This window comes from Megalopta genalis, chromosome 1 (genome assembly GCF_051020955.1).
Source record: "Megalopta genalis isolate 19385.01 chromosome 1, iyMegGena1_principal, whole genome shotgun sequence".
NCBI lineage: Eukaryota > Metazoa > Arthropoda > Insecta > Hymenoptera > Halictidae > Megalopta > Megalopta genalis.
This window is the reverse complement of record NC_135013.1, coordinates 7,551,746-7,574,901: the sequence shown is the minus strand read 5'-3', so window position 1 is coordinate 7,574,901 and position 23,156 is coordinate 7,551,746. Positions and strand designations below refer to the sequence as shown.

The window sequence follows — 23,156 nt, the reverse complement described above, 5'->3', positions numbered from 1 at the left end:
TTAAATGCTAAAATCGATTCGGATTAGGAAGTGATTCAATTACCATCGCAGATCGTTCTATAAAATTGCATCGGGTGACAACGAGAAATTACTGTGATTTATTGCACGAGTAAATTATACAGTTCTCAAAGGTGACATCATGCCGTTTTCAGGGTCGTTAATTGAACTTTTACTAGCACGGCGATATCCTGTGACTTTTATTGACGATAAAAATAGTTCGTCACCGTAATAAGTAATTTACTGAATAACCTGTTCCGTTGGTGATCGAAGTGGCTACCGTTTAATGATAATTAAAACCGAAACGGAAGGCTGCGTGCAGCATATCGGCGTTACATCGAAATACATATGTATATGGATCGCAATCATCGTAATCATAAGTTAGTCATAAGTTAATTGAATTTATGAGCGATTTATAATATTCCTCGGAGCATGATAATTACGTAAAAATAAAGTGAAACTGCCGCGTCGCATTGTGCAAGTGAAACAGCTTTTCCTAACGAAGATTAGATCTGTTTCTTCGAGCTCTTCTTCGACTTGCAAAATCAAGTAACTCGTTGACTTTAGTTGAGAAATATCGCAGCGAGAAATCAATGAGTAAACTGTATGGTTCATTAACTATGTTTCTACGTTCTTTTTTACTGCTGCGGATAAACTATACGACCATTTTATAGCTCGGAGTTTAATTAAACTGTTAGTTATCTCTTAGTGTATAAGAAACTTCCTAATGTTTATCGCTAACTTTCACTTATCTCGACACGTTTACGTGATCGATGCCGAGCATATGCATGCGAAAAGGTAATTATATAACTGGGAAAAATGTTTAATGGTTCTGATCTGTTTAACGATCGTTTCGCATTATTTACAGAAACGAATTACATCCATTGATGCGCGCGTGTTACAGCGAGCGGAATTACTTTCTGGATTGCACAGACAACTGGTGAATAGAAGGACACCGAGAAAGAAGTTGTTCAATTATTGTTAACAATTCAATGTATTTACGTCTTTCAGGCTCTGTCTGTACAAAAGCGTGCTCTTAATTGGATCGGAGGCTGAAACGTCGTCAAATTTCGCAACTGACACTGGTTGATACTCGTAGAGATTGTATTTATCCCCCGAGGGGAAGTTTCAAAGATGGCGGCCGTTTAGGGTGATCGATCATTCGAGTGCTGCATTCTGAAGGAACACGATTTTCATGAACAAACTGCTTACGAAACCCTTCTCCAAGGTGAGTTTGCTAATATATATATATATATATATATATATATATATATACATATATTAATATTTATTAATATTATAATTATATATTATAATGTTATAATATTATATTATATATATTAATAATATAATATAATATATATATATTAATATATATATATATAATATATAATTATAATATTAATAAATATTAATATATATATTATTAATATATTATATAATATATATATTTATTAATATATATATATATATATATATTAATCGTAACATCCGATTCATTCCCGCAGCACCCAAAATCGATCGATTTCGTTGGATCCTCAATACTGATCGTCGCAGGAGTTTATCAATGGATGAAGGGAAACCGATGCACCGGAACAACTGACAGTGTTGTCGATGTAGTCTTGGAAATTGCTCTCGATCACCCACATCAGCTTCTTGTAGCCAGGAACGACCTGCGTCGGCAGCCTGCAGTCGCTGGCCTTTTGGACCAGCAGGAAGTTGTCTTGGATGAATGGAGTCTCCGTGTTCCACATGTAGATGTTCGGATCACCTGAGAATCGTGCAACGAAACGATCGAACATTCGGTTATCAAATAATCCTGCAGAACATGGTCGTCGAAGGTCTTGTCGACAGGCTTCCGGCAGGCAAAATATTAACCCTTTGCACTCGAGTGGCGACTCCGAGGCGCCGTTAAAAATTGTTACGTCACGATTCAAAATAATGTTACTAATCAAGCTTGTTTATATTTGAAGAAATGTTGAAAACGCAACTGTTGCACGAGCCACAAAATTCAATTTCGTATGTTCAAAATGCACTACAAGGTGTCCCGAAAATGTCTCGCAGTCTGGAAATGGGAGGTTCCTGAGGTCATTTGAAGCAACTTTTTCCTTTGCGAAAATTTTCTCCGAGGCTTCGTTTACGAGTTATTAACGAAAAACACTGACCAATAAGAGGCGAGCTCGGCTGGCGCGCGGCGGCCCAACCAACGAGCGCACGGAGCCCAGTTCCGCTCCTTGGCTCGGCCGTCTCGCGCCAAATGATCTCGCCTCCCATTGGTCACTGTTTTTCGTTGATAACTCGTAAACGAAGCCGCGGTTTGCATTTTCGCTAAGGAAAAAGTTGCTTCAAATGACCTCAGGAATCCCCTACTTTCGGATTGCGAGACATTTTTGGAACACCCTGTATAGTACATAAAATGGAAATACCGTGGGTCGGAAGAACTATTTTAAATTTTACGTTAATTTGGCCATGAGAGAGAGAGAGAGAGAGAGAGAGAGAGAGAGAGAGAGAGAGAGAGAGAGAGAGAGAGAGAGAGAGAGAGCAAAGAGTTAAACCGTTGCCGAACTTTAACGAGTCTAACTCATAACGGAGATTTCTAATAAGATTTCTAATAATAATCTTTTAACTTGGAATAAAATTCTGCCATTTTCTCCACAATATTTAAGTATGTGGTGCGGCAAGGGGTTAATTTTCTTTTAGCGATCAATTTCCACGAATAATATTCCCTTATAGGGATGGTTTTTTTTCTGGAACCAGCAAAATCGTCGACCAACGTTTCAATGTCCAATGTTCCTTACCCTTCGATCTGAAGAAGATCGCGGCACCGTTGTCGGTGCCAAGAATGACGATCTTATTCTTTTTCAGCCCAACTTCCACCACCGATCCGTTAGCGTTCCCGGCTCTCAGGCTGGTGGCTCTGATGGCGAAGACTCTGTTCGAGCCCAAGTAGGTGAAATAGAGGATTTGACTGCCGCAGCTTCTCCTGATCAGCGCCAAGTAGAGCGCGTCCTTCTTCTCCGCGCCGGAAGTCACTGCCTTGGGAAGAACCACGCGGTAACCGCTGTCGGCGGTCAGGTTGTAGACGATGATGGCTCTGGTACCAGCGTCGGACACGTAGACGTACACCTGGCCGTCCGACGCGTAGTCGACGGCCATGTATTGCAGACGCGACGAGATGTCTGCGAGGGGACTCAGGTCTATCACTTTCACCACCTAAAAGCGCAGTTTCGGATCATATTTACCTCGGAGATGTCACTTTGCGGGAGGCGAAAGAGACTTGTCGGGCCAGTTAAATTATTAATATACGATTAATATACAATATTATTATTATTATTATTATTATACGCACTTGGTCGATAATAATTATTATAAATAATAATCGGAAGCTTTACGAATGCAGGAAATGGAGTGCATCACTGCCGGAAGGTTGATTAGAAGTTTCGATGAGATCAAGAAAAATTGAAACCTGGTTATCGAATCGCATATGCCATTTGTGCACATTTTTGTTTCCATTCGCGGCAGCGATTTCTATTACGGTGCAAAAATTCTTAGTTGTTTAATCACGCGGCTTTCACTTTGAACTGTAATTTAGTTCAGGGGTGGCCAAACTTTTGATCGCAACGGGCGATTTGTTTCTTTTTTCTTTTTTTAATTATAGGCGGCGGTCTACCAACATTATGAGTGATCATAAGAAAGCTAATAATTTGAAGCCGAAAATAAGTTTAAATTTAAGATAAACGTAGGTAATATCAGACAGGCGGGCGACTAGGAATAGATACAGCGACCAAGTCGATCGCGGTCGGCGCTTTGGCCACCCCTGGTTAATTGCCATCCTGCGATAAATATTCATATTTGACAGCTTAAGTCTTATGACAATCGTTTTAATGCAATTCCATAAGTGCCTGTCACCGATAAGGCGCTCAACACGTTGATCTGCGAATTTTTAAACATTTACGCCTTACAAAAGTCTTCAGGAGATTGCGAAACAAAAGGTTAATGGTACTTAAATACGGTCTCGGTCTCGAACTTTCCATTTACAACTATTTCGTCTGGACGTCTGAAAGCCTAAAAATGTCGTAACAGGAAGTAAAAGAATTTAGTAAAAAGGAAAAGACAACGGCTGGATATTCCACCCTGAGGAGCACGTAGAAATGCAACTTCGATCTTCGAAGTCCGTGTACAGGACCGTGAATTATAGAATTATAGTAGAACTTCGATTGTCCGAGCACAAAATTGCTAGTTAAATTCTTTTTATCTCCGATTACATAATTATTAACACTATGCCGTCGCTGGCGCCATGCAAAAACTATCTGTTGTATGCCGGTGGTACTATTTTGGTGCCATTTTAAAAAACTGAAATAACATTTGAACTATATTTCTCGGATGTTAAAAGAAAAATAATAATAATAAGTAAATAAGTAATATATATAATTATATAATATAATAATAAATATATATATATATAATATAATACTTAATTCTTAGTTTTATTTATTATTATTATAATTATTATATATAATAATTATATTATATTATATATTATATATTTATTATTATATTATATAATTATATATATTATTTATTTATTTATTATTATTATTTTTCTTTTATCATCCGAGAAATATAGTTCAAATGTTATTTCAGTTTTTTAAAATGGCACCAAAGTGGTACCACATATATATATAATATAATATAATAATAAATATATAATATATAATATAATATAATTATTATATATATATAATAATTATAATAATAATAAATAAAACTAAGAATTAAGCACGAAAATTCTTGGATGACACATCTTAATTTCAGGAATTTATATTACCGCCATCTTCGAAATTTTTTTAAAAATCTAAAATTTCCAAGCTATTACGCCGGCGTCAAACGAAACAATCATATCTAAGATCTGCGGACGGCATAGTGTTAATATACCAGGACAGTATGATAGGTCGAGGTTTGATCCCTTCCATAGCTTCTTGGAGTAATCGAAAATCGAAACAACAAAGATCGGGGAAGCTCCAGTTCGGTTAATCGAGGTCCTACCGTAGTCCCGTTGCTTACCTTGCCGCTCTTCACGTCGACCCCGACCACTTTGGGGGGACACCTACGCACAGGTTGCTCCAGGGTGTTGACGATACCAACGTCGAGGACCCAAAGGATGTGTTGAATGTCGAGGACAATGTCAACGGCGCTCTGCAGAGCCTGGCAGTTCCCTTCTTCCTGGATCGCCCAGCAAGGGAACGGAGCCACCTTCGGCGCGCACTCGTTGGCTTTCAGCGGGACGACGCCCAAAGTGAATGGCACACCCGCCTTGTACCTAGGCATCGCCAGGATCGCTTGATCCTTGTACACCTGTGCCCTGGTCGCGATCACGTTCCTCGCGATGTAACGGCCGCTGGTCTCGTAGATGTTCTTCGTGCTCTGACAGGGCCAGTCCAGGGTCTGTCCGGACAGCGTCACCGACAGGTCCTTCACCAACAGGTTCGCATCGGCTGCAGTTAGCAGCAGGACTCCTAGGACGCCGACGATTGGAAACCTCTTCATCATCGTGATACCCTATTTCGCAAGATTTCCGAACGCCTAGGATTATCATCTAAATGCCTCTTTTCTCGTTAAATAAGATGGGAACGAATGCTTACGCGATTGCCAGCCGATGACGGACGCCGACGGTCAAATATGCGCTGATTATAATCGAGATTATGCTTATATACATTCGGTGACGGTTAAGCTCGTCATGTTCTGGATCATGCACGTACTGTTTCCGGTGTCGCAACGCTTCCGGTCCTGACAAGGCTGCCCGAGGTGCAGGAGGTAACAAGGAAATTTGTTGTCGACGATTGTTTGATAAACAACGGAGCGCACGGCTCATTTGACAGCGTCGCTTTGGAAACTTATCCGATCTTCGGCGTGTAATTAAACGAGAATTTTCATGTCTTCGAGCATCCTCTTCTTCACGCTGAATCTACCAACGCCGGTTAAATCAAATCGGTTTCATACTTTTCATTTTGTGATTATTGAAGTCTTGAAGCTGCTTCGATCAGAAATTGTTGAACATATTTCCTTATTCGGGTGCACGCTGTTATAAAAATTGTGAGAAAATTTGGACAAATTCTGTCTTGTGATTCTTGCGAGGCAATTTCTGTTAGCTGCTTTTAGACCTCGGTAGATCTAAGTGTTGACGTGTTCGCTGTTGCATCATCATCCCCAAAATCGTGTGTAATCGGTGCGCACGTATAGCCAATGTGTCCAAAACCGTAGCATTCGAAATTTTGCACGGCGACTGAAACCTGGAACAAGAAATTCGGTTTAAACGGATATAAAAACTACATTGCGGATTTTACGCATTCCCAAAATAAATAGATCAAACGCAGAACAGTTGAGAGATTTTTAAGGAATTTAAAAACACTGTTGCATTAGTTTCAACCGAATAAAATAATTCAAGAATCGGACAAATGTCTCTGCAGCTTCTGTATCTTGCAATCGACGCAGACAATTTTGATTTCGCACGAAAAATAATCCGCGGCCCAGTTTCGGCCGGACCTCGTGTCCAGTCGAATTTCCAATTTACCAATTTTTTTTTACCATTTTCCAATTTCAACGGCCAGAGGCCGAGAGATCGACAAGAGTACGTATTTTATTTATCTAAAATCGCATTCCGTCGGCGTTACTTCAATCACTCGAGGCGAAACAACAATTTGCTCCGTAGTACGCGAATTCCGGCGCTCGAACGTGACGAACAGGATTGTTTACTGTTTACGCGGGCATTTTTCATCCGGACGAGGAGCCGCGACCCACCTGGCCGTCCGAGCTTGCGACGTGAATGGCCAGGTAAACGCGGAGAACGTGCGGACACAGTTTCGACGGGATAATAAATATTTTACTAAACCCGGCAGTTTCGCAACAACGGCGCAAACGACGCCTCGTATAAAACTGGTGCAATCTTAATGATTCTTCAGTTTGGTTCAGCTGAATCGACGGTGGTTCTTCGTTGTAAATTATTAGCGATGTTTCTCAAGGCCGGATGTCTCGCGATAACGGCGGCGATTACCGTGGTCGCCGTTTTTGCGGCGACCGAAGAGGAGGTCATTGTCATCGAGGAGGAGCCGCTGCTGTTCTCTACGAGTATCAAATGGACCGGAGGACCCTTCGAATGGCCTTGTCCGACGACGAAGAACATGTTCAAGAGCAGCGGTCGGTACATCCCGAAGAACGTGATCGCGACCAGGGTTGCGATCCACAAGGACCACGCCATTGTTGCTCTCCCGAGGTAGAAGCGTGTTCACGTTCACGTTTTTCGTTTCACGCGCGACGGCTGGAACTCCTTAATACGCTGGTCTACGTTTTCCTTGTCCTATATTAAACATTTCCCATATATCAATATACAGTAAATTCTTCCTAATTAACGCTCAGCTTGAAACAAAAACGGACAATTTGGGAAGAGGAGGCTCAAATAATTGTGTCTCCTCTTCCCAAATTGTCCGTTTTTGTTTCCAAGCTGAGCGTTAATTAGGAGGAATTAATTTGGGAAGAGGACAATTTGGGAAGAGGAGACTCGAATAATCGTGTCTCCTTTTCCCAAATTGCCCGTTTTTGTTTCCAAACTGAGCGTTAATTAGGAGAAATTAATTTGGGAAGATGACAATTTGGGAAGAGGAGACACGATTATTCGAGTCTCCTCTTTCCAAATTGCCCGTTTTTGTTTCCAAGCTGAGCGTTAATTAGGAGGAATTAATTTGGGAAGGGGACAATTTGGGAAGAGAAGACACGATTATTCGAGTCTCCTCTTCCCAAATTGCCCGTTTTTGTTTCTCAAGCTGAGCGTTAATTAGGAGAAATTAATTTGGGAAGATGACAATTTGGGAAGAGGAGACTCGAATAATCGTGTCTCCTTTTCCCAAATTGCCCGTTTTTGTTTCCAAACTGAGCGTTAATTAGGAGAAATTAATTTGGGAAGATGACAATTTGGGAAGAGGAGACACGATTATTCGAGTCTCCTCTTTCCAAATTGCCCGTTTTTGTTTCCAAGCTGAGCGTTAATTAGGAGGAATTAATTTGGGAAGGGGACAATTTGGGAAGAGGAGACACGATTATTCGAGTCTCCTCTTCCCAAATTGCCCGTTTTTGTTTCTCAAGCTGAGCGTTAATTAGGAGGAATTAATTTGGGAAGAGGACAATTTGGGAAAAGGAGACACGATTATTCGAGTCTCCTCTTTCTAAATTGTCCGTTTTTGTTTCCAAACTGAGCGTTAATTAGGAGGAATGAATTTAGGAAGAGGACAATTTGGGAAGAGGAGGCTCGAATAATCGTGTCTCCTCTTCCCAAATTGCCCGCTTTTGTTTCCAAGCTGACCGTTAATTAGGAGGAATTAATTTGGGAAGGGGACAATTTGGGAAGAGGAGACACGATTATTCGAGTCTCCTCTTTCTAAATTACCCGTTTTTGTTTCCAAGCTGAGCGTTAATTAGGAGGAATTAATTTGGGAAGATGACAATTTGGGAAGAGAAGACACGATTATTCGAGTCTCCTCTTTCTAAATTGCCCGTTTTTGTTTCCAAGAGGACAATTTGGGAAGAGGAGGCTCGAATAATCGTGTCTCCTCTTCCCAAATTGCCCGTTTTTATTTCTCAAGCTGAGCGTTAATTAGGAGGAATTAATTTGGGAAGAGGAGACTTTAATAATCGTGTCTTTTCTTCCCAAATTATCTATTTTTGTTTTACTGGAGAGAATTTACCATATCGACCTGAGAATCAACATAACATTAGAACAAAATGTATCTTATTTAACACGGACAACGTTTACCTGCTCTTATAAAAAATAAACGGTCATTGTCCTTTCTTTCTTTAGCTACGACTAATACATTCGCGTTCCTTAAACAAATACGTGTATCTTCTTTATCGCGGATTCGTCGTCACATTTTCCTTAAAGCTAAATTATTCTGTCGCATCCGGTCTCTTCGTTGTCTTTACAGTTTTCTGTTTGAAGGATTTCCTAACGAATGTTTATCGCAGATTAGGATCGAGTTACATGCAAATATTTCCCTGGACTTGGATGTTTGTTTTTCCTTTAACCTCGTGTTCCTTGCAAAAACATTGAAATATCTTTCCTGAAATATTCAGAATGTAAAGGAAATGTCACAACTTTCAGGTTCAAGTCCGGAGTACCAGCAACCCTGGCCAAGGTCTCCCTGAAGGACCCCCATTGCCAAGCCAGCTTGATTCCCTATCCTTGCTGGTCCGTGCAAGAAGAGGGAACCTGCACCGCTCTGCAGAACGTTGTGGACATCTATCTGGACCCTCAAAACATCCTCTGGGTGCTGGACACCGGTGTCGTGAACACTCTGGAGGAGCCAATCAGAAAATGTCCGCCGAAGGTTCTGGCGTTCAACGTCGTCACCGGAAAGGTGAGTCCAACGCTGTTCTCTCGGGCAGACGCCATTGTACCTGTCCTGTAAACTGTTCGAACGTAATATAGATTTTTCGATTTTTCGAAATTATATACGCATTATACAGGGTGTTCCAAAAATGTCTCGCAATTTGGAAATGGGGGATTCCTGAGGTTATTTGAAGTAACTTTTTCCTTAGCGAAAATGCAATCCGTGGCTTGGTTTACGAGTTATTAATGAAAAACGGTGACCAATCAGAGGCGAGCTCGGCTGACGCGAGGCGACTGGCGCGAGACGGCGCAACCAACGTGCGCGCGAAGCTCAGTTCCGCCGATTGGCTCGGCCGCCTCGCGTCAACCGAGCTCGCCTCTCATTGGTCACCGTTTTTCCTTAATAACTCGAAAAATAAGCCGCGGATTGCATTTCCGCAAAGGAAAAAGTTACTTCAAATGACCTCGGGAACACCTCATTTCCCGGAGGTGCCATAATTCTGAGACACCCTGCACATACGTCAACTCGTACAAAGCAGAAAGAAATTCTACAGATCAACATTCTCGTTCATGATTGATTCGAGGTACAGAAAATTCTCTCCAATTGTCCCTCAGCTTGTAAACAAAAGCGGACAATCTGGGAAGAGGAGACACGATTATTCGAGCTGGAATAAATCGTACATCCTTCTACCCAAATTGTCTATTTTGTTACCAAGCTGGAACTGCCATTTCGGTGAAATCGGCAGCCGTAGCCGGACGTCAGAAACGATCTTGAATCGTGTCACTTAGAGATATAATCGCCGTCGTTATTTCAGCAAGCGTTGCACAAGACGAATTTCCAATGAACAGGAGAGGTTGACACGTCGATGACCGGGCGCGATTGAAACGCGCGAACGTCGAACGTATGCTACCGCGCCGGCAATCGAACGATCGATTATCTATCAAAGAGCGGTTCTTTTTTTATCCTTTCACTTGGCATACGCGACAGATTTTTCCGGCTTCGGAAATCTTTCGCCAGCGAACGTAAATTAACCGGTCGCTATCATTGCCATACTCGGCAACTGCGAGACTGTTTACATGATCGACAGGCGCCCCTGTTGTCATTATTAATCGTTTGGCTGCTGACGTATTTTTTCGTATATTTTATATTTATATTTATTTATATTGACGTATATTTTATATGCCAAAACCGCGGCACTAATTGCGCGTGTATGGGAAAAATGTAAAACACTTTTCATACAATAAACTCGCTTGTATTGCTTTGCAACAACAACAATTAAAAAATACCACTTATTTACATAAATTTGTTTTCATTAATTTTGCGAATAAAATTGGTAATAAGCACAAATTCTAGTGATTTAGGGCAGCGTTATTACGCTCTCTGCAGTCTTGGCATAAAAAAAAATAGCAGCGCTATCGCGCTCTTCGCATTTTTGGCACAACATAGGAAGAGCGCGATAGCGTTCACTCGAATCTCGATTCGTATAATCGTATAAAGCCTACTTTTTATCATTTATCGCATCAGTTTCATTCCTGGCTTGAAAGCGGCGCCGTTTCATTCATCGTCAGGTTCCGGCCGCTGTTTTCGTTGCATTCTGAAGCAGATTATTTAAAAAGAAAAAAACGTTTCTATTTTTGTTTACTATTAGATTAAGATCAATTGTAAAAATCGGAACTTCTAATCTATTTTGATGGGTGCGTGCGCTCGAGCAATGCGTTTTACCTCGCCGGTAGCCTTTAAACGGGAACCTTGAAGTTCCGCGATGTTCGTTCGGAGTTATTTCAGCATGCATCTAGCGTGCAACCAGTGTGCAATACGCGGTTAGTCGCATAATCGTTCTACAACAGTAATTAACTAGATTACGTTGATTATTTGCCACCGGACCTGAAATTCTTACAATCGCCATACATTGAATTCTAAATTATAGTATAATAAGTAGACTGCGGATCTTTACCCAAAATAGAACGTATCTTCATCAATTGCAATTGAAGATGAGTCTAGTAAACATCTTTTTCTCTCTTTAATAACTTCAACGAGTATAAAACTCACATTTTATCCACTTTTTTAATCTGAGTTTACAATGCAAATTTAGAAAATGCATTTGATACTTCTCGGTAATTTATATAAATGCTATAATAAATGCTATAATAAATGCTATATAAATGCATAATAAATGATATAAATCAGCAGTCAAGTTACAGCCACTGATACATGTAAAAAGTAACTGTTTTTTCAAATTATTCTTTGTTGCAAGTAATAGCGAAATTTGAAAGACAGTATTTTAGTCATTGCACAGTGAACCAGACCCTCTAACATTTACAAAAAGAAAGTTCAAATCATTTAGACCAGTTACTGTACTTCCTGTACTTACTGTACTTCCATAAGTAGACAAATTGAAAGAATTTATGAATACAGTTACGTCAATTTTAACTCGTCAAAATAATTGAATAAAAAAATAAAGTACATAGCTCCTTGAGCTTGTAACAGGTGCAGACAATTTCTATCTTGCATAAAAGTCCGCTGTCCACCAATAAGCATCATCAAGGAAGGTAGCTTGCCTCCTCACAGACGCCTGAATATTCCAAAACTTTAGACCAACCAGAGAGTTCTGCTACTCATCGCCCCTGTGGCTCCCGGGCGGGTACTAATCCAGTGTTCTATAAGTAGAAAAATTGAAAGAATTTATGAATACAGTTACGTCAATTTTAACTCGTTAAAATAATTGAATAAAGAAATAAAGTACGTAGTCCCTGGAGCTTGTAAGAGGTGCAGACAATTTCTATTTTGCCTAAAAGTCCGCTGTCCACAATAAGCATCATCAAGGAAGGTAGCTTGCCTCCTCACAGACGCCTGAATATCCCAAAAATTTAGACCAACCAGAGAGTTCTGCTACTCATCGCCCCTATAGCTCCCGGGCAGGTACTAATTCAGTGTTCTATAAGTAGAAAAATTGAAAGAATTTATGAATATAGTAATGTTAATTTTAACTCGTTAAAATAATTGAATAAAGAAATAAAGTACGTAGCTCCTGGAGCTTGTAACAGGTACAGACAATTTCTATCTTGCATAAAAGTCCGCTGTCCACCAATAAGCATCATCAAGAAAGGTAGCTTGCCTCCTCACAGACGCCTGAATATCCCAAAAATTTAGACCAACCAGACAGTTCTGCTACTCATCGCCCTTGTGGCTCCTGGGCAGGTACTAATTCAGTGTTCTATAAGTAGAAAAATTGAAAGAATTTATGAATACAGTTACGTTAATTTTAACTCGTCAAAATAATTGAATAAAAAAATAAAGTACATAGCTCCTGGAGCTTGTAACAGATGCAGACAATTTCTATCTTGCCTAAAAGTCCGCTGTCCACCAATAAGCACCATCAAGGAAGGTAGCTTGCCTCCTCACAGACGCCTGAATATCCCAAAAATTTAGACCAACCAGAGAGTTCTGTTACTCATCGTCCTTGTGTGTTCTATAAGTGTTCTATAAGTAGAAAAATTGAAAGAATTTATGAATACAGTTACGCCAATTTTAACTGGTTAATTCACTGTTCCGTTGGTAATCGCAGACGTTACTCACGTCTCCCCTGATTTCTGCCGCAGCTGGTGAAGACGGTGGATCTGACCGGTCTGACGAGTCCGTCGTCGAGGCTCCAGTACGTGGTGGCGGACTACAGTCCGGACGGCCGTGTGTTCATCTACGCGTCCGACGCTGCGACAAGAGCAATCCTCGTCTACGAAGTGACGTCAGGTCTTGGCTATCGCGTCGTCCTCCCGCAGGCCGTTACCATGGGCTGTACCCGGCGGGACGTGTTGTACCTCGCCCTTCTGCGTCGCTCCGACGGAAGCACCTGCTTGCTGTTCACCTACTTGAGCAGCAGTCGTCTGTTCTCCGTCAGAACCGAGCACTTGAGAAACGGCTCCGTGAACGGGCGTATACACGACCTCGGCCCGAAACCGAGGAAAATGGTGCTCCTGGGCACCGACAACGGCAGCGCCATCTTCTTCCGTTACGAGGGCGAGTCCGACGTCTACCGGTGGGACGCCAGCAACCCGTTCGACCCCAAGATGTTCCAGTTGGTCTACACAAGCCCGGAGTGCAACCTTGCTACTCACGTCGCCGCGGACTATCACAGAGGCAGGATGCGCGTATTGGAGTCCAACTTCCCCGATTACATGCAGGGAACCGTCGGCTGCGGGGCCAATCAGGCGCTTAGTCTCATGTAGCTTTTTTTTATAAATTCATCTTTTTCGTTGAATACTGCGACTTTTTCTCTCACTCTCGACTCCCACGAATTTACTCCGCTTTTCAGCCGTGGGTTTTTATGGCGTCGATCTTCGGTCCCCTGAAATTCGACATTGAATTATTTTTAGGAAGCGTCTACTTTTGGCGATACAGGCTGTCCCGAAATTATGGTAATTCCGGGAAATGAGGGATTCCCGAGGTCGTTTGAAGCGACTTTTTCCTTAGCGACAATGCGATCCGCGGCTTCGTTTACGAGTTATTGGCGAGAAACGGCGACCAATGAGAGGCGAGCTAGCGCTAGGCGGCCGAGCCAATGAGCGGAACCTAGACTCCGTCGGCTCGTTGGCTCGGCCGCCGTGCGCAAGACGAGCTCGCTTTTCATTGGTCAGGGTTTTTCGTTAATAACGCGTAAACAAAGCCGTGGGTTGCGTTTTCGCTAAGGAAAAAGTTGCTTCGAATAACTTCAGGAATCACCTTCTTCCGGGTGTTAATATAATTTTGGTACACCCTGTATACGACTGACGCAAGCTAAACCTTCGACACCGAACACAGCTGAAGCTACGTATTTTTATCATTTTTACTGTAATGTATGCTTGCATCGACACTTATGAACGACCGAGCCGCATGTAAAAGGAACCGAATAATTTTCTATCGAATAACAAATTCTGGAGGATGTTGTCGCGGCGTACGCGTCCAAATAATTTGTTGAATTGCGGACGAAATTGTTATCGCTTTCGAACAATTGTATAACGAATCTTCGACCGGTTGCTGTTCAGCTTTAAAATGACTATTAGAAGAGCCTTTGTAATTTCAACGATTTTAGTGATAAATTCTATTATCTAGAAATTCTCGTGTCCGTATTTGACGCAAAGTCGTCGATTTTCGTGAGTTTAATACACCTCGGATCCTTATCCAGATAGCACAAAAACGTCTTTAACCTCTCAGGTACGATGCACCACTATACAGGGTGTCCCAAAAATGTCTCGCAATCTGGAAATGCCGGGTTCTTCGGATCATTTGAAGCAACTTCTTCCTTTACAAAAATTTTCTCTGAGGCACCGTTAACGAGTTATTAACGAAAAACCGTAACCAATAAGGAATCGAGTACGGCTCACGCGAGGCGGCCCAGTCAACCGGCGCACGAAGCCCAGTTCCGCTCATTGGCTCGGTCGCCTCGCACCAGCCGAGCTCGCCTCTCATTGGTCACTGTTTTTCGTTAATAACTCGTTAACGATGCCTCGGAGAAAATTTTCGCAATGGAAAAAGTTGCTTCTAATGACTTGAGGAACCCGTCACTTTCGGATTGCGAGACATTTTTGGGACACCCTGTAGTGGCTCACTCTATTGACTCATTCGCTCACCGTTTTAACTAAACGAACATTTTCCTTTGTCTTGCTTCACACTTTTTTGCCCTCACAACGTTTTACAACAGTATTATAATATAATTATATTAATATATAATATTATATATTAATATATAATATTATATATTATATATTATATATTATATATTATATATTATATATTATATATTATATATTATATACAAGGTGTTCCACAATTATTTTAACAGCTGAAAATGAGGGGTACCTGAGGTCATTTGAAGTAACTTTTTCCTTTGCGAAAATGCAATCTGCGGCTTTGTTTACGAGTTATTAACGGAAAGCACTAATCAATGAGAGGTGACGGCGCAAAGTTCGAGAGCCCGCAGCACGAGGCTTTGACAGATGGTCGGGACGGATTCGAGCCGCGTTCGAAGTATTGAACCAATCACGAAGCGAGAACTTCCGGATTTTTTTTTACTACGTAACAGTGATATTTATAAGAAAAACGCTGTTCACTTTTACTTTAGAACGTCTGGAGAATATTTACTAATTTTTCGGACTCGAAATAGTAAGTAATTTAACCGTGACGGCCGCTTCGTGATTTGTTCAATACTTCGAACGCGGCTCGAGTCCGTCCCGACCATCTGTCAAAGCCTCGTGCTGCGGGCTCTCGAACTTTGCACCGTCACCTGTCATTGGTCAGTGTTTTCCGTTAATAACTCGTAAACAAAGCCGCAGATTGCATTTCCGCAATGGAAAAAGTTACTTGAAATGACCTCAGGTAGCCCTCATTTTCAGCTGTTAAAATAATTGTGGAACACCCTGTATTATATATTATATATTATATGTATAATGCCACTCAATAACATGTAACTGTAATTCGAGCGTTCAGAAATAACGGGAATGTTGAATAATAACACGAAGATGCTGTTAGACGTTGCTAATTTATTTCTTGCACTTTTAAGATTCGCGTACGCCATAAATATGCAAAGATCGAACGACAGTGTTGTTATATTATAACAGCGTTTATACGATACAAACAGCTTAAAATAATCATAGAAATTATTATTAGTCCAAAAATTATTGGACAAGCGGGTTCGCGAGGTGATTTGGAGCAACTTTTTCCTTTGCGAAAATGCGATCCGCGACTCCGTTTACGAGTTATTAACGAAAAACGTTGACTAATCGGAGCGCGAGTGCGACCAGCGCTCCGCCCTCGCCGCGTCAGACGGCCGGCGCGACGAGGCATTGGCCGCGAGGGCGGAGCACTGGCCGCGAGGGCGAAGCGCTGGCCGCACTGGCGCTCCGATTAGTCCGCGTTTTTCCTTAATAACTCGTGAACGGAGCCTCGGAGAAAAATTTCGCAAAGGAAAAAGTTGCTCCAGATCACCTCGGGAACCTCTCCGTAAAGTCTAAACAATACAAATGCTAATAACAACGCATACACGTTTTGTAACAATGCACTCGTGTCATTATCAACAATAATCGAATAATTCTGAGAATTGGAAGACACGCGGATAAGTAATGATCGATTGCTATTGCTACAGATAAACCCGAAATTTTCCGGGAAATTGTAGACGCTCGATAGGCGATCAGAAACCTCGGCGGTGCAACGCGGACCACTCGGCTCCCTCTGGATTACCGTAAACTGATTCGGCGGATAAGCCGCCGATCAATCTGCGAGCCATGGAGCGATCATCAGGCTTTAATTATACCCGTGTATGATCGGCGGATCAAGGACGTCGTGCCTGTAGGCTGCTGCCGGGTGTTGGTCCGTGCGCGTGCTACGTCAACGCACGAACAAACAATGCACGCCGACGGCGTAAATAGAATTCTATATTAAATCGAGCGGGCCTTCCTCTGTCCGAAAACTCCGCGTCGAGAGTCACCCGCTCTCCACGACCGTGTCGATCAATCGATCACCGCCACCCCGATTGTTCCAGATTTTGATTATCGGACAAGGGAAACGGTAAGACTGCTTGTTGAACCGGGGCTGACCGACACTTGTTCGCGAAACGAGTTCGAGGGGTATAGTTTGTGTGCTGCGGTCTACGATTAAAGGCATTTCCGGACGCGCACGATTGCGCTTCTATCGACCGATCTGTTGTTTAGGAAGCTGTTCGATCGACGCGTATGAAATGTCCGATTTATTCCGGAATATAACCGCGGCGGAGGTTTCGCTGGGTTTTCGACCACGTCGATTGCGTAACGACGATGCAATGATATTGAATGATCGATCTCTTATTTGTTATAGTTGTGAAGGACGTACATGGTGTACCGAAATTATTACAATTTATTTGTTATCTATTATTTACTTATTTATTTATTTATATTATTATATTATTGTATTATATTGTTATGTTGTTATGTTGTTATGTTGTTATATTGTTATACAGTTATACTGTTATATTGTTATACTGTTATATTGTTATATTGTTATACTGTTATACTATTATACTATTATACTGTTATACTGTTATATTGTTATATTATTATATTACTATATTATTATATTACTATATTACTATATTATTCGATATAATAACTTGAACAATTCGATAGATTTATGCGAGTCTCTTGTTAATTAAACCTCGTTGGTATTTTTCATGAACAATTTAAATGATGAAATAATTTATCGGGCACCGGATAGCATTATTGCAAAATAAATTATCGCGAATATTAAATAATTGGAAATAATCGCAGTTATCGATATTATCGATAGCCGTCGATCGCGCGATCGTCGATCGTCAATGTCATTGGGGGGTGGGGGGGGGGGGAGGGGTGTACCCTTCGTGCTCGCTCGGCTCAAAGTCAAAGCTCAATTAGTCGGGACTTGACTAATGTTGGAAGTAGACGTGTTTCAAGTAAGCTCTTCCAATAATGTAATTATAATAAATTAAATTATTAAGAATTAAGATATAATATAATTTTAAAGGAAAATTAGTGCGTGTAATTATAATAAATTAAATTATTAAGAATTAAGATGTAATATAATTTTAAAGGAAAATAAAACTTTAATAACTCATCGACCGATTTGTGCAACCGTTGTTCTCTTGTTAATTAAACCTCGTTGGTACTTTTCATAAACAATTTAAGCGATGAAATAATTTATCGGGCACCGGATAGCATTAGTGCAAAATAAATTATCGCGAATATTAAATAATTGGAAATAATCGCAGTTATCGATATTATCGATCGCCGTCGATCGTCAATGTCATTGGGGTGGGGGGGGGGGGGGGGTGTACCCTTCGTGCTCGCTCGGCTGAATGTCAAAGCTCAATCAGTCGGGACTTGAATAATGGTGGAATCAGACGTGTTTCAAGACAGCTCTTCCAATAATGTCGACCGTCAAAGTCATTGGGGGGGGGGGGGGGGGTGTACCCTTCGTGCTCGCTCGGCTGAATGTCAAAGCTCAATCAGTCGGGACTTGACTAATGGTGGAATCAGACGTGTTTCAAGACAGCTCTTCCAATAATGTCGATCGTCAAAGTCATTGGGGGGGGGGGGTGTACCCTTCGTGCTCGCTCGGCTGAATGTCAAAGCTCAATCAGTCGGGACTTGATTAATGGTGGAATCAGACGTGTTTCAAGACAGCTCTTCCAATAATGTCGATCGTCAAAGTCATTGGGGGCGGGGGGGGGGGGGTGTACCCTTCGTGCTCGCTCGGCTCAATGTCATTGCTCGATTAGTCGTTACTCGTTTAGTGGAAGAATCAGTTGCATTTGAGGAAAGCTCTTGCAAAAGTGATATTATTATAAATTAAATTGTTAAGAATAAAGATATAATATAATTTTCAAGGAACGTTATTGCGTTAAATTACTTAATTAATTGTTGGAGCAACTACTATAATAGAATATAACAGAAAGTGTACAGAATCGAAGTAAATTGGATATTTTCACACGTGTCAGGCAGTGCACAATAAATTTTATTTTTCGGAAAGTTTATTGTTAATCGAAATTCGTTCTGCTTCCTTCTAAAATCAATGTTAATTAATTTTCTATCTAATTCGAATCTAAATTTACTTAACATTCGGTAAAATTATTAATAGTTATTTGTCAAAATCGTATCTCTAATTTCAACGCGAATTTCCAAATGGTTTCCGATAATTTCTAAATCTTTTCCGCGAATGGAAATTAATATTTTCGATTAAAATCTTAAATGCGTGTGCTATGGAAACTTGGACACTTCTTGATGATGCTACTCTCTCTACGCTGCTACTCTCTCTATGCTGCTACTCTCTCTACGCTGCTACTCTCTCTACGCTGCTACTCTCTCTACGCTGCTACTCTCTCTACGCTGCTACTCTCTTCTACTTCTTCCTACTACAAATTCCAGGACCAACATCGCATCGAAATGTAAGTCGATCTTATTTGACCAGTAGTTCTCTCAATTTTTTCGAGTACAGTGACCAGTGCGAATTCTATTGTATATTTAGTTAGGATGTATTCTTTTCAATGACTTGCGTTTTCCGTTCGAATTCAATTGCCGTTACCCTTGCCAATACTTCTGTCATTGTTACTTCCATTAAATTTGTGACATTACTATTGCCGTTACCCTCGCCAATACCTCTATCATCGTTACTTCCATTACTTTTTTGCCATTGCTATTGCCGTTACTTCTCGAGCAATTAAATTCACGCGTAGTCATCGAAACAGATTAATTTTGACGAATAATTCGAAACTAATAACCCCATTTTAGCTAGGATTTTCAGGTTCTTTATTTTCAGATTCTTTATTTTCAGGTTAATACTATCGTAAGACAAAACTTATGGTGTATATTATCATGTATATTATTATGTATATGTATTGTTAATTGGTCACTGTACTCGCTGCAATAGCAATAGTAGTTCTTGTCATAGCAATAGTAGTTCTTGTCATAGCAATAGTAGTATTCGAGCAGGCTTTGCCAACCCAACGATCAGCGCAGATGGGCACATCCGCGACTTGCAATAGTGTTGCGAAATAATCTCGCGTTGTTTCGCTTCATTTTTAACAGAGATAAAAATAAGCGTCGCGAATAAAACCATCGCGATTATCATTAGCATCGAAATTAATTATTCAAAGTATAGCGTCGCGAATGAAAGATTCGCGATTTCATTTGGTTCGACATGCAAGAAGCGTCAAAGATAGCGTTGCGACTAAGTACGCTCGCGTTTCAAGTTTGAAATTTTCGAAGATCATCAAAGTCCACTCGCTTTTGCATCTCTGTTCATTGAATCAGCGTCGCGACAATACAATCGCGTTGCAATAGTTTACCTTCCGACTTTTCAGGCGCCCATGCTGCAGCTGCAACGAAGGGCCTCGCCGCCCCAACAACAACTCGGATGGGCACATCCGCGACTTGCCATAGCGTTGCGAATTATTCACGCGTTGCTATAATTAATTTCGAACAGAAATCATAGCGTTGCGAATAAAATAGACGCGAGTTTTCTTTGTATTATCAAGCACAATAGCTTTGAATATAGCGTTGCGAACTAATCGCGTTTCAACTTTGCAATTCTATCAGATTTCTCGAAGTCTACAGACTCGTTCTTTCCAGAAAGTAAAGTTAAATCTTTCGGATTTCTGTTCGATGCATTAGCGTAGCGTCGAAATAATCGCGTTGCCAGTAGCTTCGTTCGTCTTTTCAGGCGCCCATTCCGCAGTTGCAACAATGGACCGAGGTCCCAACGATCAACTGGGTTGGGCACATCGCGATTTTTCCATCCTAGCGTTGCGAAATGAATTATCGCGTTTTTTCTTCGAATTAGCTTCGAAGTTAGCGTTGCGAGAATAATCGCGTTGCAGTAGCTTCGTTCGTCTTTCAGAGCCCATGCCGCAGTTGCAACGCTCCGCAGTGCAGGCATTCGCGATTTTCCTTAGAGTCGCGAGACGAAATTAACAACGCGTTGTATTAGCGTCGCGAAAAATTGCCAATGCGTTGTATCAGAATTGCGAAAACTGCCAACGCGTTGTGTTAGAGTCGCGAAATAAATGCCGCACTGCGAGTTGCCGTTCCAAGGATCGCAGCATTGTCTCGCAATCGTCGACGATTTCCTTTAGAGTTGCGTGAAAACAAATCAAAGTGCACGGGAGTTTTCGCTTTCGGATCTGACGAATTAACATCGGATTAATATTCAGACGAATTAACACGAATTAATATCGACATCTAATTCTCGTGGATTAGCGTCGCGCGAAAAATGAGTCCGCGTTTCTTTGCCACTTCCACTTTGATTTCCTCTCTGGCATCCAAAATCAAATCGTAATTCTTATATTCGCAGACAATATCTTTGCAAAGCAGTGGAAGATCGTCACCACAGGGAGCGAGAATATTTTATTCCTACCTTCGGACTTTTTTAGGCCAGGTCCGAGCACGTGGTGCAAATGCCCGAAAAACCACTGCGGGCAGTAGGAATTCATTTTTGCGATCCGAGAATTTACAAGTCGTAGCAGTTGGCGCAAAATCGCGACGCACGTTACTTATGTCCAAGTCTTCGAGCTCCTTCTGTCGAGATTATCATCCGCCGAGGGTTTATCATCCGCGAGGGAGAAACATCGGCCGAAAGATGAGTCTTAATTAATAATTGCGCGCGTCTTAGTTCATAATTGCCTGCGTCTTAGTCAAGCAGTGTTCTTAATGTAAGTTTGTTAGATTTCGTTTCCAATTATTTTCACACAAATTGCATTCGTCTGTGGGTTAACTTGGCACTCCTGTGCTGGTTTTAGGTTTTCTATTTTATCCTGTCACCCTTTTTGTATTCAGACTAACCATTTTCAATCATTTTAGGTACATTACAGAGATTATCATCCGCCGTGGGATTATCATCCGTCGTGGGATGCGTTTTAATTTAGTGTTATTCCTCCGATAGGAGGTCCCTCAGGGGCACGCTTGCGGGTGGGGCCCGCAAGTGAGTACGGGGGGTAGCGTCCCCGAGGTACCCGAGGCGCTTGTAGGTTGTTAGGGTTCTTAATTTAAGTTTCTTAGATTTCGTTGCGTCCATTTTCTCAAAAAATGCACACGTGTGCTGGTTAGTTTGGCACTCGTGTGCTGGTTAGTTTGGCACTCGTGTGCTGGTTAGCTTGGCACTCATGTGCTGGTTATCGTGGCACTCGTGTGCTGGTCTTAGGTTTCCTAATTCAACTTGTCACCTATTTTGTATTCACACTAACTAGAATTCATTTATTTCAGGTTCATTACAGATATTATCATCCGCCGTGGGATTATCATCCGTCGTGGGATTATCATCCGTCGTGGGATTATCATCCGTCGTGGGATACGTCTTAACTAATAAGTGCGTGCGACTTAGTTGTTAAGTGCGTGCGAGTTAGTTAATAAATGTATGTGAGTTAGTTTAAGATTCTTAACCTCTTGCCATACTGTAACGGGTCCAGCTTTTAATAAAGATTTCTCTTTAGAATGAATATTATTTTGCTTTTACAACTTTATCTAAATTTCTCTTCTTTTCACCACAATATTTAATTGCTCAAGAAGTGTAGTCTCACAGTAAACTCAAATTTTTTTCTCCTTCTGAGAAATAATTACAATCGAGAAAAATTTCTAGTCATCATAAATTTAAAGAGAATAGTATGGCAAGGGGTTAAGTTCCCTCAGGGCCCCCGACGCACGGGAGCGCCCGTGGGGGGGCACGGGGGGTAGCGTCCCCGAGGTACCCGAGTCGCTAATTTCGCATATGTCCAGTAGTATTGCCTTAGCATTACTTTTTCGCGTCTCGTTTTTGACTCCGCCACAGCAGAAAGCTGTGGTGGCCTTGCTTGCGCAAACTCTTGGGTAAGTCCGGACACGTCTCGTTGTTCGACGAGTGACCATGCGGCATGGTGATTCGAACGCGGACCCTCCTGCTGGGGAGGCTCTCGCTTCGCGTATTCGCAATGTAAGACGTCCTTAGCTCTCTTTTGGGGGCGGGGCGCAGGGCGATCCGACTCATTGTAGGATGATCCAACTTTGGATCATTATTCCTCATGTGAAAACGGCGAGCATCGAGATCTGCGAGGCTCCTGATTTGTGCGAGCATTGTACGCGTCGCGTCACCCTCGACACAGTGCCTTCTGCACTGACTCGCAGTTGTTTCTCACTTTGAAAGAATCACTGCCTTCTGCACTGATTCATTTTGGTCCCCGTGGATCAGAGACTTCTTCTTTGATCCACTTGATCCGCAATAGTACTTAACATATGCAAACGAGTGAGTGTGTGGGTGTGTGCTAGCTAGCTGACGAGC

At 41.7% G+C, this 23,156-nt stretch overlaps 2 protein-coding genes and 1 long non-coding RNA gene across 3 annotated transcripts; 2 read left to right on the top strand and 1 right to left on the bottom strand.

Annotated features, from left to right (window-relative positions):
- Nucleotides 1-98: 98 nt before the first annotated feature.
- On the top strand, nucleotides 99-3,861 carry LOC143259163 (uncharacterized). The gene is made up of 4 exons (XR_013032984.1): nucleotides 99-795; nucleotides 866-937; nucleotides 1,009-1,225; nucleotides 1,506-3,861. It is a non-coding gene; the product is annotated as an uncharacterized LOC143259163 (long non-coding RNA).
- On the bottom strand, nucleotides 1,439-7,354 carry yellow-g (L-dopachrome tautomerase yellow-g). Its single transcript, XM_076520192.1, has 4 exons — nucleotides 5,640-7,354; nucleotides 5,062-5,556; nucleotides 2,796-3,210; nucleotides 1,439-1,768 (listed from the first exon to the last, which is right to left on the bottom strand). The coding sequence occupies exons 2-4, from the start codon at nucleotides 5,545-5,547 to the stop codon at nucleotides 1,536-1,538; spliced, it is 1,134 nt and encodes a 377-aa protein (XP_076376307.1). The 5' UTR covers nucleotides 5,548-5,556; nucleotides 5,640-7,354; the 3' UTR covers nucleotides 1,439-1,535.
- Nucleotides 6,963-14,462, top strand: yellow-g2 (L-dopachrome tautomerase yellow-g2). Its single transcript, XM_033484499.2, has 3 exons — nucleotides 6,963-7,267; nucleotides 9,146-9,401; nucleotides 12,974-14,462. Exons 1-3 carry the CDS (start codon nucleotides 7,005-7,007, stop codon nucleotides 13,595-13,597), a joined length of 1,143 nt encoding a protein of 380 aa, XP_033340390.2. The 5' UTR covers nucleotides 6,963-7,004; the 3' UTR covers nucleotides 13,598-14,462.
- The last annotated feature ends 8,694 nt before the right edge of the window (nucleotides 14,463-23,156 follow it).

Bases quoted from the DNA above. Each gene is read 5' to 3' on its own strand.
- yellow-g (XM_076520192.1), bottom strand. From the start codon at position 5,547: ATGATGAAGAGGTTTCCAATCGTCGGCGTCCTAGGAGTCCTGCTGCTA. The intron at 3,211-5,061 runs GTAAGCAACGGG...CTGCGCTTTTAG, and splicing joins TCGACGTGAAGAGCGGCAAG to GTGGTGAAAGTGATAGACCT. The intron at 1,769-2,795 runs GTAAGGAACATT...CACGATTCTCAG, and splicing joins GATCTTCTTCAGATCGAAGG to GTGATCCGAACATCTACATG.
- yellow-g2 (XM_033484499.2), top strand. From the start codon at position 7,005: ATGTTTCTCAAGGCCGGATGTCTCGCGATAACGGCGGCGATTACCGTG. The intron at 7,268-9,145 runs GTAGAAGCGTGT...CACAACTTTCAG, and splicing joins GCCATTGTTGCTCTCCCGAG to GTTCAAGTCCGGAGTACCAG. The intron at 9,402-12,973 runs GTGAGTCCAACG...TTTCTGCCGCAG, and splicing joins TCAACGTCGTCACCGGAAAG to CTGGTGAAGACGGTGGATCT.